General features: G+C 37.8%; 1 protein-coding gene across 7 annotated transcripts in view; it reads left to right on the forward strand.

Annotated features, from left to right (window-relative positions):
- DMD (dystrophin) overlaps positions 1 to 15,776 on the forward strand; it is a 1,990,807-nt gene that overhangs the window by 563,089 nt on the left and 1,411,942 nt on the right. For all 7 annotated transcript variants that reach the window (XM_044235639.1, XM_044235638.1, XM_044235634.1 and 4 more), the window contains one exon: positions 9,460 to 9,583. In XM_044235639.1, the coding sequence (XP_044091574.1) occupies positions 9,460 to 9,583 (124 nt within the window). The remainder of the gene's footprint in view (positions 1 to 9,459; positions 9,584 to 15,776) is intronic.

Consider the following 15,776-nt stretch of genomic DNA (forward strand, 5'->3'; position numbering starts at 1 on the left):
GTTCAATGATAACTATTAAAAATACAACTAACAGGGTTGCCTGGGTGGCTCAGTTGGTTAAGCATATGCCTTCAGCTCAGGTCATGAACCCAGGGTCCTGGGATTAGCCAGCCTAGAGACCCCAGCCCCCAGTCAGGCTCCCTGCTTAGCAGGAGGAGTGCTTCTCTCTCTCTCTCCCTCTGACCCCCCATTTATGTTCCCACTATTGTTCTGTCTCCCAAATAAATGAATAAAAATCTTTAAAAATATATAATTAACAAAATTTTAAACTCTTACCTCCCTTCCAAAAAATTTTCTTCCATGTTAATGGAAACAAAAGTATAATACCATTGAAAAAGAATCATAGTTTTGTTTCCATTAACCATAAAAGTGTGTGTTTTAGCTAATTAAAATGTACGTTACAAATTTGGCTTGTTAAGTTACCTAGTGTAGGTCTAGAGCCTTATGGTCCTGTAATAGTTAACATATTGTAAAAGAGTCAACATTTTACTGTCTAAAGATCTTCAGCTTTAAAGATGAGGCTCCTAAGTTTTTATGAATTTCTGTGTTCAAAGATGTTTAAGGATGTAAAATGGCCATTCATAACCTAGCTTACTAATCAAATTAGTTAAGCCTGGGAGCTTGGAGGATTTCTATTTTCAGAGTTTACACATTTGGGAATGATGAATTCCAAATGGTATATTGAAAGTGACTGAACTAAAGTTTATGTAAATGTGCCATGTTAGTTTAATACTTTATATGGCAGTCACTGTACAGAAAATTAACATAATATAATCAGTGTCCATTAAGAGGCTCTTCTGAGCTAATTAGCACAATTATAATATAGCACAAGTTCCATACAGTGATATACTATTGACATTTCGAAACTAACAAGTTTTTAAAGTCAAGTATTTAATTCTTTTGGTTGTGTTTCTGTATTTTTTAAAGAAATTATTTACTTAAAATATTTACACACTGACAAATGTCTCCTAATTTTGACCATAAGGGAATGTGAATGATCTAATTTGCATAGTCTTTATGGGAAATTCAACTGGATGGAGTAGAGTCCATTTGTACAATACAATCTTTTTCTTTTTGGGGAGGGAATGGAAGAGAGAGAGAATTTTAAGCAGTCTCCATGCCCAGCACAGAGCCTGACAAGGGACTCAGTGTGGGGCTTGATGTGGGACTCGATCTCAGAACCATGAGATCATGACTTGAGCTGAAATCGAGAGTCTGATGCTTAACCAACTGAGTCAGCCAGCCACCCCTCTAGAATACAATCTTAAGGGAAAATTTTAACCTTCTGAATATTTGGTATATATGCACCATATTTTTGATATTTTGAAACTTCCAGAAAATGGAATGTCTTTTTGAAAATGACCTTGTTTTGATAATTAATCCTTTGCAAATAATATAAATTGAAAGCTATAGTTTCTCTGCACTATGGAACCTTACAAATTTTAGTTTTGTAATGAGTGCCCTTGTAAAAAAGCAAAAAAAAAAAAAGTCACTTCAGCTAACCATCCATAAGATGAGATTTTAAAACATGCTTGAAAAATAGAGGACAGAGTACTCACCAACAATGATGGGAGAAAAATCATTTTTTTTTAATTTTTTTTTAAAGATTTTATTTATTTATTTGACAGAGAGAAATCACAAGTAGATGGAGAGGCAGGCAGAGAGAGAGAGAAGCAGGCTTCCTGCTGAGCAGAGAGCCCGATGCGGGCCTCGATCCCAGGACCCTGAGATCATGACCTGAGCCGAAGGCAGCGGCTTAACCCACTGAGCCACCCAGGCGCCCAGAAAAATCATTTTGTAAATAGAGAATAGGAAGTCACAATGTTCTTAATAGAAAAAAAAAAAAGGATTTTAAGTTGGATGCAGTTAGACTGAATTTAAGGGTTAGAATCTGTCTGTAATAGCATACAGACATACTTGTCTGTTGTAACATACATAATGTTAAGTACAGAGTAAAATGTGTTATGAGAGTATGATGAGGAAATGAGGAATAGAATAATGGGCTGATTCTGAGAGTGTACAGGCCCATTATGAGTAACTTACTACATATCAGCTCATTAACGGTGATTTCATGAGAGTTTTAAGAGTGAAGAAAAAAGAATTAGTAGAAATGAGTGACTTAATGGAAAAAGAGAAATACGCGCACAGAATCAGAGATTTAATATGGCATTAAAAATAATTGTTCAGTGTTTTCCTTGTTTTTTGAGAAGGTAACTGAGTTACAGTTATATGATACCTTTAGTTGGTGATGAAATCCCCAGCCTCAGGCCATGCAAAGCATGGTAGAAAATACCACCAGCAAAATGTTGGGAGAGTAGATAGCACCCAATTTATGAACACGTATGGATTCCATGTTAATTTGCCCTACATCCCAGCTGAAATATTGGAAAAATATTTAATAGTAGTGAAAATGTGAAAACTAGAGGACAAACCACAGAAGATGATGAACCAGGAGCTGCCAAATTAATAAGGCATAAAATAAATGTGCAGTTGTTACTTGGAAGCCAGGATCTGAGTAGGAGCCAAGAAGGAAACCTTGTTCATTTTGCTAAAAGCAGTAGAAATGTCACTGAGACTAAGCATTGAATGTGGGTTGTTGGCGCTCAGAAAGAGAGCAAGTGAGGCCTTTTGAAACCCTGTCTCTGCTTCCCCTTTACCCTTCCATCTTCATTGTTGGCGTAAAGAAATGGGGATGCCTACTGGCAGAATATCAGAGAGGGAAAACAACGCTAGCAGCTGACAGTTAATCCCCAGAACTCTAAGGGATGGTGCCGAATGTTAGACGTCAGTGTGGAGGCTCACTGTATATTACATTGGGACAGAAAAGTTTAACTTAGCAACTGAGAGAGATGGTTGAAGCAACAAGCCCAAATGGAAGCAACAGGAAAACAAAAAACAAAAAAACAAAGCAAACAACCCCCCCTCCGAAACCCATACAAGTAGGATTTGGTAAGGAATAGCTCAGAGCTTAAATCATGTCAGAATTAGATTTAGGTTCCACCTCTTTCCAAAGGAATCAGGTGTTGCAATTTGGAAAGAAAAGAGAAAAAGAAAGTCTAACAGCTGAAAATAGTACAAACTCATTGACATTTTTGCTTCATTCTATTTCACAAAGTGTAACATATTAACCTACGTGACTATGAATAGACATTTTTTTTTCCTTAGGTAAAGCACTGCACTCAAAACTGCCCTAGAAAAATTTGAAATCCCTTTTAAAAATCTGTATATCAAAAAGAGAGTATAATCACTCTCTAAAGGATCCTTATGTAAAAGAGAAGTTCAGGCATCTTGTGCAACCTCTTTCCAAATTTGTAAAGCCAGATAAACAAAAAAATTGAATGAGGAAAGACCTCTATGTGGAATTTCACATCCTGTTGCCTGAATTGATCTGAATTATTAGAACTGCATGCCAACTGGTGCCCAGGCTTTCCTTAAAAATCTTCACAGACTGAGCAGCAAGCAGACGGTTACCATGGTGTTGACTCCACAAAGCCTTCATTGTGTGGAGATAACCAATTTACTTGACAGAGCCTCTAGTCTAGAAGCTGATTTAATCCTAATTCATTGAAAAGGTATTTTTTTGATTATCCAAAGGAAAAAAAGTCACAGGGTGAGCTGGGCCCCAGTTCAATGTCTCAAGCACTTTATTTTATCAAATAGATGTTTTACTAAACCTCCCTTTTTGATAATGTAGACAGATGTGTTTTTATCTGTTATCTATAGAGGTTAATACCATGGCATATAGTAAGCACTTAGCATAAATTTTGTGACAGAAATGAAGGGAAATATTTGGCTGCTTTAAAAGGAAGCATATATAGCTTCTTCATAAAGACAAATGTCTAAAAGTGATATAAGAATTTTTTCTGGATGAAATTTATTTACTGTCACATTGGATAACTTTGTTTTTGCAATGGATTGGAGTCATGGTAAATGGTAATTATAACGTGTGTAAACAAGACCATGTAAATTTCAGGACTGGTGAAAAGCTTTCTCAACATAGGTCTTAGCTCTTCCAGCTGTGATGCCAGCTATGTACCTTAAGCAAGTTTTAGTTTCATAGACCTGTTGGTGGAAGTAAGCAATCCGTCTGTTAGAGTCCGTAATCAAAGGAGCGAGACTGATAAAAAGTGAAGGTCAAGCAAGGCATTATTTTGCGCCAAGCATCGAGAATCAAAGTGACCTGTCAGGGCCGTCTCTTGCAAAGAGGCGACCCCTCCCAGCCTCACAGACTAACTTTTATAGAGGTAGTTTAGCTGGGCTATACACAGGTGGCCAATGAGATTGCAATACACAGAGAAAACTGCATAGTCATGTTAGGTCACACACGGGCAGCCAATAGAATTACAATTCACCCTAGTAGATATATGCGTGCCCTACTGATTGGATGTCTCCACCTGGCCTGACCTGCCTTGTATCTGGGCTTTGCTACTGGGACTGGTAGCTAGGGAGACAGTATGTACGCCCCATTGATTTGCTGTCTCTACCTGGCCTGACCCGCCCTTGTATTTGGGCTTTGCAAGTAAGTTCCTCTGGGAGGGGCAGGGTCAATCTAAGTTTACTGCATAAACAACAAAATGGCTCCCTCTGATTAAGTAGGCCCTTACACTTCCTAGAGACAATCTGAATCAAAAGGATATAAGACTAATGAGAGCAAGTCTAAAGGGGGAATTTGACAGTGAGTCCTGGATATTCACATCTCACCTTTATGAGTCAGAGTATATTTGGTGTGTAATTGGGTCAGGCTGATTTAAAAGGAAAAGAGCAATTTTGACCAAAGTGGCCAAAGCAGATTATGATAAGGAGCCAAGTTTTCAAGAAAAAAAAATGTTCTAATGGATAGGTGAATAAAAGTCAGTGAAGGCTTTTACTTCATTGGAGTAGGGACAAAAGTTAAGTGTGGCTCTGGGCTCCCTAAGAAACTTGAAGTGAGCTTTGTTTCTAGAAGAGCTTGAATAAAGGTCAAAGTAGAATATAGGCTTAAGTGGTCTGCCAAGGCCAGATCAGGATAATTCTGATCTTTATGCTAAGAAAAATGGGAAGTCTTTGAAAGATTTTATAGATGAGGATTACATAATCAGATCATTTGCCAGTAGTGCATGGACTAGATGGGAGGATTCCACAGAGGTTTTGCAGAGCCATTTGACAGGGCATTGCAGTGATTTTAATTGTATTTAATTGCAATCTGAATGAGGATACCAGCTGTGGAGCCATGAGAGGAAGAGAGATTCTGAAGAAATAGAATATTTGAGGTATTAGAATTTGTAATTTATTAACTGTGAGAAGGAAAGGAGAGGAAGGCAAAAATGATAGATGGTGATGCCATTAACCGATCTGAGGAACACTGGGAGAGTACCCATTGGGGGGGACAAGAGCAAACCATGTCTTGCCATTTTATGCCAAAGGAGCTTTTACAATGCTCAAGTGAAGATAGCCAGTAGGCAGTGGTTATGTAGCTACAAAGCTCGGAAGAAGTGCTTGAGATCAGAATCTTTGGTACATCTAGATTGCAACTGCTATCATGGGCATGGATCAGATTGCTAGTAAAAGAGTAATACGGGTGCCTGGGTGGCTCAGTCACAATCCACCTTGTGATTTCAGCTCAGGTTGTGATCTCATGGGTGATGGGATGGAGCTCCCTGTTGCGCTCTGCACTCAGTGCGAAATCGGAGAGTTTCTCTCTCCTTCTCCCTCTGCCCCTCCCTGTCTCTCAAAATAAGTAACTTTTTTTTTTAATTGACTTCTCTCCCTCATGGTGGGGGAAAATAAAGAAAGAGTAATACAGTAAATAGAAGATGACTGATGAACCAGGAGTTGATCACTTTTGTATGTAGTGAGAGGGTAGAGGAAGATGAACCTGCAAAGGAAAAAAATTAACAGTAGCCATAGAAATTAAAGACAAAATTGAGTAGATGGTATGAAGGCAAAAGGAGGAGAGTGTGCTCAACAGTGTTATGTGTTGCTAGACAGCAAGAAAGTGAAACTCTCCATGGGCTGTAGAGACCTGATTCCTGTATTAAGCAACATTTTTGTTGAGAAACAACAGTAAACGGAGAGTGAGTAGGAGGTAGAGAACTGACAGTAGACTGGCTAACTCTTGCAGAACATTTGGCTTTATAGAAGATAAGAGAATGGCTGGAGGGAACTATGAAGGTCAGGAAGCATTTGGCTCTAAAAAATAGGAGCCTGGGTGGCTCAGTCGCTTAAGGGTCTGCCTTTGACTCAGGTCATGACCTGGGGTCCTGGGATCCAGCCCTGCATCAGGCTTTCTGCTCAGCAACGAGTCTGCTTCTCTCTCTCTCTCTCTCTCCCTCTACCCCTTCCCACTGCATATTCTCCCAAATAAATACATTTAAAAAATAGGAGTGAATATGTTTACATTTCTATATGCAGAGTTCACTTGAAAGGGAGGGATTAAATATGCAGTAGATAGATAACAAAAATCTGATAGACTCACATGCCTGTAAAGAAGTGAAAGAACAAAGTATATGTATATACCACATTTTCTTTATCCATTCATCTGTTGTTGGACATCTGGGTTCTTTCCATAGTTAGGCTACAATGGAATACTATGCAGCCATCAAAAGAAATGAAATCTTGCCATTTGGGACAACGTGGATGGAACTAGAGGGTATTATGCTGAGCGAAATAAGTCAGTCAGAGAAAGACAATTATCATATGATCTCCCTGATATGAGGAAGTGGAGAGGCAATGTGGGGTGTTTCGGGGGTAGGAAAGGAATAAATGAAACAAGATGGTATTGGGAGGGAGACAAACCATAAGAGACACTTAATCTCACAAAACAAACTGAGGGTTGCTGGGGGTAGGAAGGGAGGGAGAAGGGGGTGGGGTTATGGACATTGGGGAAGGTCTGTGCTATGGTGAATGCTGTGAAGTGTGTAAACCTGGTGATTCACAGACCTGTACCCCTGGGGCTAATAACATTATATGTTAACTAAAAAAACTAATGAAAAAAAAAGAAAGAACCTGGCACATTGTTAGACACCACTATTAACTCCTTACTATGTGGAAAAACCAGGTATTTGAGCATTAAATGTACTTTTATTTTCCATGGAATTGTATGTCCTTGCCTTTAAAATAAAACTAAAATGAATTTATGGGGTGCCTGGCAGGCTCAGCTGGAGGAGGATGTGGCTTTTGATCTGGGGGCCATGAGCTCCAGTGCGTGCTGGGTGTGGAGATTACGTGAGAATAAACAAACAAACAAAAAACCCCAAAAACAAAAAGAAAGAACAAAGTATAAAAGGATGGTAGAGGGATTGGCTTTAGGCAAAGAAGGGAAACTCACCCAATATAAGAGAAGGGAATGAGAAGGGCACATGCAGGTAAGATTGAATATTTGGACATGGGAAGTGGAAGAAATTCTAGTCTGATAATTGCACTTTTCTTGGTGGAGTAAAAACTGTCATCTGTTGATACCTGGAGAAGGAAGATGGGTTAATGCTTTGAGAACTTTGGAAAAACTAAAATAGTTCCTGTGGAGAGCTGGAGTTCAAGGTGAAAACAATGAAATATGGCAGGATACTGAGTTCATCTGAGACTGTTTATCATTGCTTTAGTTTGGGTTACCTAGGAGTGGATCTGGAGATAAAAATTTAGGTGAAAGTAGTTTATTGGGGGAAGTGATCCCAAGAAGCAAAGTGGGGGAGTGAGATTAGGAAAAGAAGGCAGCCGATAAAGGATACACAAGTGGATTGTTGTTGGAGGCAACTGGAGTTGAATCCGTCTGGGAACTCTCTGAGGTTCTGTGTAAATTTCATCATGACAGTCACTCTGAAAGGCAAGGGAGCTGGAATATTGATCTACCAAGGGTCACTCTGGTGAGATTAACATCTCAGCACTTCTTACCTTCCCCGTGCACTGGCAAGTGAATGACTGCAGGCAGAGAGACAAGGGATGTCTGTATGGTACCAAAGGAAAAGCAAAAATGCTTTTCTTAAAATATTCTGAAGGAAAACCTGCTCTGAATTTTATAGGTAGCTGAGTGACCCGAGTCAAAGATTTGATTCGGTAAGTTAACATCAAAGAGAGAAAGACAGGTGTTTTAAAAGCATGTAATAGGACTCTATTTCAACGCTGCCACTGTGAATGAAGAAACGGGAAACCTGGTAACTTAACTTACAGGAAAAAAGAAATGTAGGGAGGATAACAATCACCATGATATGAAAATCCATAGATATTTATAGTCCACGTGCAAATAAGAGTTTTGACATTCCTTGACATGAGATTAGAGTCAAAATCTCTGAATTCAGATCTCTGTTCCTTCAATTTCTTGTTGGGTACCTTTCACTCAGTAAATATTTGTCACTGCGAACCAGGCGCTATTTGAGGTAAAGAATTTTCTAAATTCTCTGTTCATAGATTATTTATAGGTGCTGATAAAATCTAGGGGTTCTTTACCAAGAAAAATGCACACATATTTAGAATCATGCCTGGAATTTCAAGTGAGGTACAGACCTCCTCCTCCCTTGTAACCCATCCATGACTCTCCTCCAGTCTCTGCTTTAACTCGATCTGAATGCCCTGATCAAACTCCCATTGGCTTCATAGGTCTTTATAATAAAAGAATGAGAATATCAGGGTATATGATTAGACGTCTTTTGCAGCATAACAATGCACTGCAAATTTAGTGGCTCAAGACAGAAATAATTTATCTTAAGGTTCTGCAGTGTGGGCAGGGCTCTCTGGGTAGTTCCGAGGCTCTAAGGTGTATCAGCTGGACAATTCATTTGGCTATATTCAGCTGGTGTTTGAGATGGGTCAAAAGGTGAAAGAAAGCTTCCTTCACGTGCTGGTGCCTCATTCACGTCCACATTGTCTCTCCACCTGGCTCCATCGAGCTTCCTTAAAGGGCCATTGGAATTCTCAGCTAACAGTTGCATTGTCAGTCCATGTTCTAGGGGGACAAGATCCACAGTGCAAGCACTTACAAAGCCTCTGCTTGCCATATGCTTCCTTATATCCCGTTTGCCCTAGCAAGTCACATAGCCAAATTCAGAGCTGGTATTGTTGGAGACTACACAAGGGCATGGATCTCCAACGCATGGTTCAATGGGAGCTACTGATAAGAATTTTTTATTTGCTGTAAGTACTTTCCAGAAAGAAAGAGGGTTATCTTGGGGAAGTAGTGATTTTTCAGCCAGTGCAAACATTCAAACAGAGGCAGAGTGATAACTTATATGAGATACTCTAGGGAGGCAGTTGTTACACTGAGCTTAATAAGATGACCTCCATGATCATAAGACTGTAGATCAAAGCTAACTCCAAATTTTGAGCCTACATAACTAGGTAAATGGTGGTGCTATTAACAGTAACAAGGGCATCAGGCAGTCTCAGATTGGAAGGCGTATGGTAAATGTAGAGAGACTGCTTTTTTTTTTTTTTCATATAGAATGAAAGAGATAATCAAGAAAAAATGACCCTTATTTTTTCCTGTCTTAGGTTGGATGTCGATATAACTGAACTTCACAGTTGGATTACTCGTTCAGAAGCTGTGTTGCAGAGTCCTGAATTTGCGATCTATCGGAAGGAAGGCAACTTCTCAGACCTTAAAGAAAAAGTCAATGTAGGTTATGCATTAATTTTTATGTATTTTCCTAAGTTTTGTGCTTATAATCTCTTTGCTTTGTACTCTCTGATTCTATTAGTTGAAAAGATTAAAGCAATATGGAATAATGCTTTTAAATATATCTTTAAAGTATATTTTACATATCTAGCAGAATCAGAGTTTAGTGTCAAGAAATGTTTCCAGGTTCTGCTGTGATGGAGCAGGGATGCTTTTCATAAACCTTCTTTAACTTTTATATTATTTTGCAATAAATTAACAATTTTATAACGTGAACTCATATTGATTTCACTTCATGTACAGTTCTGTCACCTCAAGGCTAGGACTTAGCAAGCTTGCAGAATAGAATAGACCCTTAGAAATACTATACTTAGGACCCTCTTTATGCTCTCATTATCATCAAAAATTTATTCTTTATACTCATTAGTACTTGTCATAACAGATTTGCATTGTCCAGATATTTAAGTATTGCATTATCATAACCAAAAGACGTCCAGCCTTTTTCAATATGTATTTATAGTAAGAAGTAAGAGATGGTTGGCAGTTTTTATTCCCTGCTGAGACATTATAGTTGTGTCCTTCACAATAGGGATTTTTATTAATTTAACAGGAGCTGCTTCATCTTCAAGGACATTATCAGGGCTTTGATATTCCAACTTCTACAATTATAAAATACCCATTTTGGCAATTGTGAGAGCATTTCTATAGGAAGAGTAAATACTCTGTAGTGGGAAGGCTAAAGGAACAAATATTCTAAATGTTAAATACTTTTTTCCTATGGGAAGGTCATGTGTGTGGATAACTTAGTTTCATATTTCGACCATTCAGTTTCATGCCAGACGAACTCTTAGATTTTTCCAAACACAACACTGTCTTAGATACAAGCTAATACTTGCCCTGGGGTTGGAACATTTGGAGAGCAAAACTGATTTTATTCTAGGAGAAAAATCATCTATTTTTTAGGCTGCTTTGAGGTTGGAGGGGGAGATGATTCCATCAACATGTCTCAGAATTAATGATTTCTAAATTGGGAAGTTATTTTAAAATCATTTCTAGTTATATACAGTATTCTGTCACTAGTATAATAACAGACAATTATAAATTTAAGAAATGGGCACTATGATAACATTATTTTTGAAATTAAACTGAAACATAATATAGGAGAAAATCAGCAAAATGTTATTTTGGAGTATACTCATTTGAAGGTATGTTTTTTGTTAGAATTGTGGAGAGACATTTGAAAACTGCTTAGAGAAGATTGTCTAAAATACATTTTAATGTTCATGTGGTGTATTTGGCCACTGACAGTATGAGTCACCTTGGGCAGACATTTTATTAGCTAATTTAAATTTTTAAAAATTTATCTCAGTAATCTACTTATCTGTTTGTCATCCTATTTCTGTATCTTAAAACAGCTCTGATCAGGCAGGAAAATTGAATTCCAGCATTTCAAGAATATAAATTCAAAAATTTCCTGTTATCATATGGTTACCTAGAAGCAATTTGCATTTAATCAATAGTGTCAGCAATGACAGACTGAAAGTGCTAAAAAAATGTACAATGTTGTATGAGTGGTTTCCTGATGCCTCGTGAGTCACCTTTATCAACTTCTACTCTCATTTTCTGAAATAACAACATCATTCTTAATTGCCTACTAAAATAGGACATGAAATGATTTACCTAGACATTTCCTTCAGGCTAAATATAATATATATGTATTAAAAATCCTTGAGAGAAATACATAGTAATGATGATGGATATGCAGTTTAGTCGTACATTAATTTTCTTACTTCTTCACCTGTCCTTATATGTAACTGATATTGAACACATGGGAGGCTCATCTCATGAACTTGAGTGGTATTCATTTTTAGGCATCTATTAAAAGTGGCTAAATATTACCTTTCTTTTTCTTTCACTTGACTCCTTCATCTATTACTTTCAAGTGCTTTTAGAATATTATCAGTTAAGTTTTATTTACTTTTATACCTAACAAAATTTTCCTTCCCTATTAACCATGTGTTTTATCTATATGATTAACATAATGTACTTACTTAAAAGTTGAATTCTAGGGGACATTTCTACTCCAAGTGGTTCCTGGACAACCAATATTGGTATCATCTGTGAACTTATTAGAAAGATCTGAGCTCAGACCTAATGAATCAGAATTTGCATTTGAACAAGATCCACAGGTGATTCCTTTGTATATAAGGGTTTGAGAATCAGTACTCAAAGTCATCATCTGAGACTTTGTCAAACTCCTAGATCCTTTTCTCATTCCATTAATGTCACCACAGTTGAGAAGTTCAAGTGGAATCCCATCTTTTTGAATTCAGCACCTGGTGACATAAGGTAGTAATTAAAACAACAAAACAATCTAGTCTTACTGCTAGGTGGTTGTACGCCTGCATAGTGTTCTCTTGAAAGCCTCTGTACCACCTATTAAGCTCAATAGGACTTGGGCTCTTGCTGGAGCCCATGCTTGCTGACACCCATACCACATAAAGTTTCAGCAAAGTTCTGTTGGAAATCCTGAAGCCAGTTAATTCTACATTTTTCTATTATCTGGATTTGCCACCCACAATATAGGTATCTCTATTCATACATATTTTTTTGACTCTTCATTTCTCTGCCCTTCTACACTCATGTTCTTTGGCCTTGCTCCTTAGCACCTTCCCACATACACTCCCTGTGCATTCTGAAGTCCTTCTTCCGAAACAAACTTTCCATCCCATGTACTCATTCTGGTCCTACTTGGAAAACACTTTTACCCTCAAGAACACCACTAAGACTAATGACTCTTTCACTCTCCCACACATTTATTTATTTTTTTATTATGTTCAGTTAGCCAGCATGTAGTACATCATTAGTTTTGATGTAGTGCTCATCGATTCATTAGTTGCATATATCCCCCACTCATTTAGAATTGCCAGTTTCCTCCCTTGCCAGGGCCAATTCCAAAGGTACTGCTTTCTGTGTAAAACTATCCTATCTTGTGTTTCATGCCCGATGGCCATCTGTCACTTACCATTTTGTGGTATTATTTTTTCATTGAAGACTGGCACCAGGATTACAGTCTTCTCCACCCACGGTATGCCTTCATTCAAAATCTCAGGCTATATTGGTTGTCCTATCTCCAAAAGTTTCCATTTCCCTAATCTGCTCAATTCAGCTACCTCCTTGCATAACTAGACTGTAGATGTTTTTCTGCCAGACATTATTTTGTTTTGGGAATACTATACTTACACAGATACTTTGGTACTTCTTCATAGCCTTTCTGTGTGTTCCTAGTAAATGTTCTTCTCTCTTTCTCTTGGCAATTATTTCAAGTTTTTAATGGGCATAGTAAATGACTTTCCTTCTGAGTTTATTTAAGATAGCATTTAACAAATTATGTGTATTTGTGCTCATATTCTCCCCCTTCCCCACTCTGCCTTGGTGGATGAGATTTTTGCTTTGGCTGGTTAAGGCTAATCTCCGTGTTTGTGAGTGTGTGTCTTCTCAATATCTTCACTGTCTGCCTCCTAAGGAACCTGCTTCCCTTCAGCTACACATCTGTATCTTCAATAAAACCATCCACTCCTTTAAACACGTAGGAATATGTTTGTGTCTTCGTTACTCAACTTCTCTGCAGGAATAGACTCTATTAACCTCTTTATCCTTCATGAAATTCTTCCCTCCCTGGGTTTATGGGATACCATTATCTATTGGTTACATTTTGTACATTTTTGGTCATTTGTTCCATCTCCTTTTTCCTTTAATGTTGATAGTCTACACAGTTCTTCCCTTGTTTCTCTTCCCTGGATTATCCTCATTCCTTCCTATTCAAATAGCATCTATTTTCTATTCATCCCCAAATATGTACCATTAGCTCATGTCTCTCCCTTGAAGCCTAAGCCAGTTTATTTAATTGCTTAATAGATGACTTTAATTAGATATTTGCCTGAAAACTTAAAATAAGTCTCATGATCTCCCTAGCCCTCCTTTATTCTTTATCTTTCCTTTCTTTCCTCTGACAGCCTAATCCAGAAACCTAAAAGCTAACTGGGTCATCGAGATTTTTTTTTCCTAGCATTTCTAAGTCCACCCAAGTTCAATTAATTTCATTCCCTTAACCACTCTTGTAACTGTCTAGTTCTCTCTATTCCTAAGGCTACAACCCTGATTAACGCTAATATCACGGGTTACCTCTGTTTAAGATGCCAATCCCCAGCCGGTCTTCTCTGCTGCTAATACTGTATTCCTTTAGAGATTTTCACATCACTTTTGTCAAAGTAAACTTACTAAAACATAAATACCATTGTATTATGCCTCTGTTGATATTCACTTGAAAAAGCAAAAAGCAGCCACTGATAATCAGGAGCGGGCTGGCCACTTCCATTAGGCCTTGGAGATACTCGATGATGGCTAGTGCTCACAGCGAGCCTAAGGTTTCTTCTGCTGAATATGTGCAATGGCTCAGTATGCCAACAGCATATAAGGCCACTTCAGGATTGTAATGGATCAAGACTGAAACATGACCATCTTGTAACCATGTTTCAACAGACAAAAGAATAGACTGGGACCACCCCAAATAACTGCATATCCCCCATCTTCACTAATGTGACCGATGATGATGCGGCCATAGCAATCGTGGTTTTAGTCTCTCTACACTGTTCCTGCCATCTAGATAAAATTTTTTAAGATGCCTGGCCACAGAAGTACCTCCATTTCCTTATGGCATCTAATTAAAGGCAAAGCCCTACTTCCCTGACCACCCTCTTGACCTTACATGTACCCAAATCCAATCAACTCTAATCATCCTCGAAGAGACCTACCCCATAGTTCGCTATTATGTGCCACCTCTCCTGTTGCAATCACAAAATCAACTTTGTCTATATCTGCATGTTCCTGGTGGCCTTTGGTGGGAAGGTATTGACAGAGTCAGTATTTTCATGTTGCTTTTGTGAAGGTTACCATAACCTGATTTCTATTACTGTATCCATTCTGATTTCTGGCCATTCTAACATTGATTAGATTGCTGGTTTCTAGAACTTAGCAACTAGAACTTAATTTGTTTTTGTTTTTTGGTTTGGTTTGGCTTACTTTGGTTTTGGCATGCTGGTGACTAATATAGTGCCTGCTACTTAACACAGTTAATCTTTGACTATATGAATAAGTGATTTTTTTTTCAGTTCCTCAGGCACATTTTAAACAGGCTCTGCTACCAATATGAAGGATATAACAACCTCTGAATAAACATTTGAGTGAATAAATTACTTTTTCTGTCAAAGGGCAAAACTTCATTATAGAATGTTAAGTGAATAGAAAATTAATTGCTTCTAAAGTCAGGGTAGGCCTCTGGGGAATCTGGAACTTACTTTCATATTAATTAGAGAAGATGTCATGAAAGGAGGAGGCTTTTAAGAGATGCCGATAAAGAAGGAGGAAGAGGTCATAGAGTGTTTTTAATCAACTTATTAGAGAATCAGTAAACTTCCCTTCTTTTGTATACTTTGCTTAAAACTTAATTATGTTTCTTTTTTCTCTATACAACTCAATTGCCTTTTATTTTGCACTTGAAGTTATCTATTTTAGAATTCATGATGTCCTGATAACTCTAAGAATTTTTATGGACCTTTTATTGATACACACACATACATACATACATACATACACATTTTAAAGAGTTTATTTATTTATTTATTTGACATAGAGACACGGGGAGAGAAGGAACACAAGCAGGGGGAGTGGGAGAGGGAGAAACAGACTTCCCGCTGAGCAGGGAGCCTGACACCAGACTTGATTCCAGAACCCTGGGATCATGACCTGACCTGAAGATATATGCTTAATGGCTGAGCCATTCAGGCACCCCAGGACTTTTAATATATTTTAAAATTAACAATGTATTCCTTATAAAATTGTTAACTGATGCCTTTTTTTTTTTTTAGCTTTTGTCTTTACTTGAAGTTTCCTGTACTAGGTACAACAGAATCGGAGTGCTAGCTTCTAAACGTATGATCATGTATTGAATATATATTGTCTAAAGTATTTCATATTCTGAAATTTTGAAATTTTTAAAATAATTTCAAAAGTATATGTTCTATTAGAAAAACTCGATTAGTTTAAGATTAAAAATACTGTGTGCGTGTATGTGTACATACACATACATATACGATAAACAGAGAAGCACACACACAGAAAAGCTGGATGAGGT

Source organism: Neovison vison, chromosome X (assembly GCF_020171115.1).
Source record: "Neovison vison isolate M4711 chromosome X, ASM_NN_V1, whole genome shotgun sequence".
NCBI lineage: Eukaryota > Metazoa > Chordata > Mammalia > Carnivora > Mustelidae > Neogale > Neogale vison.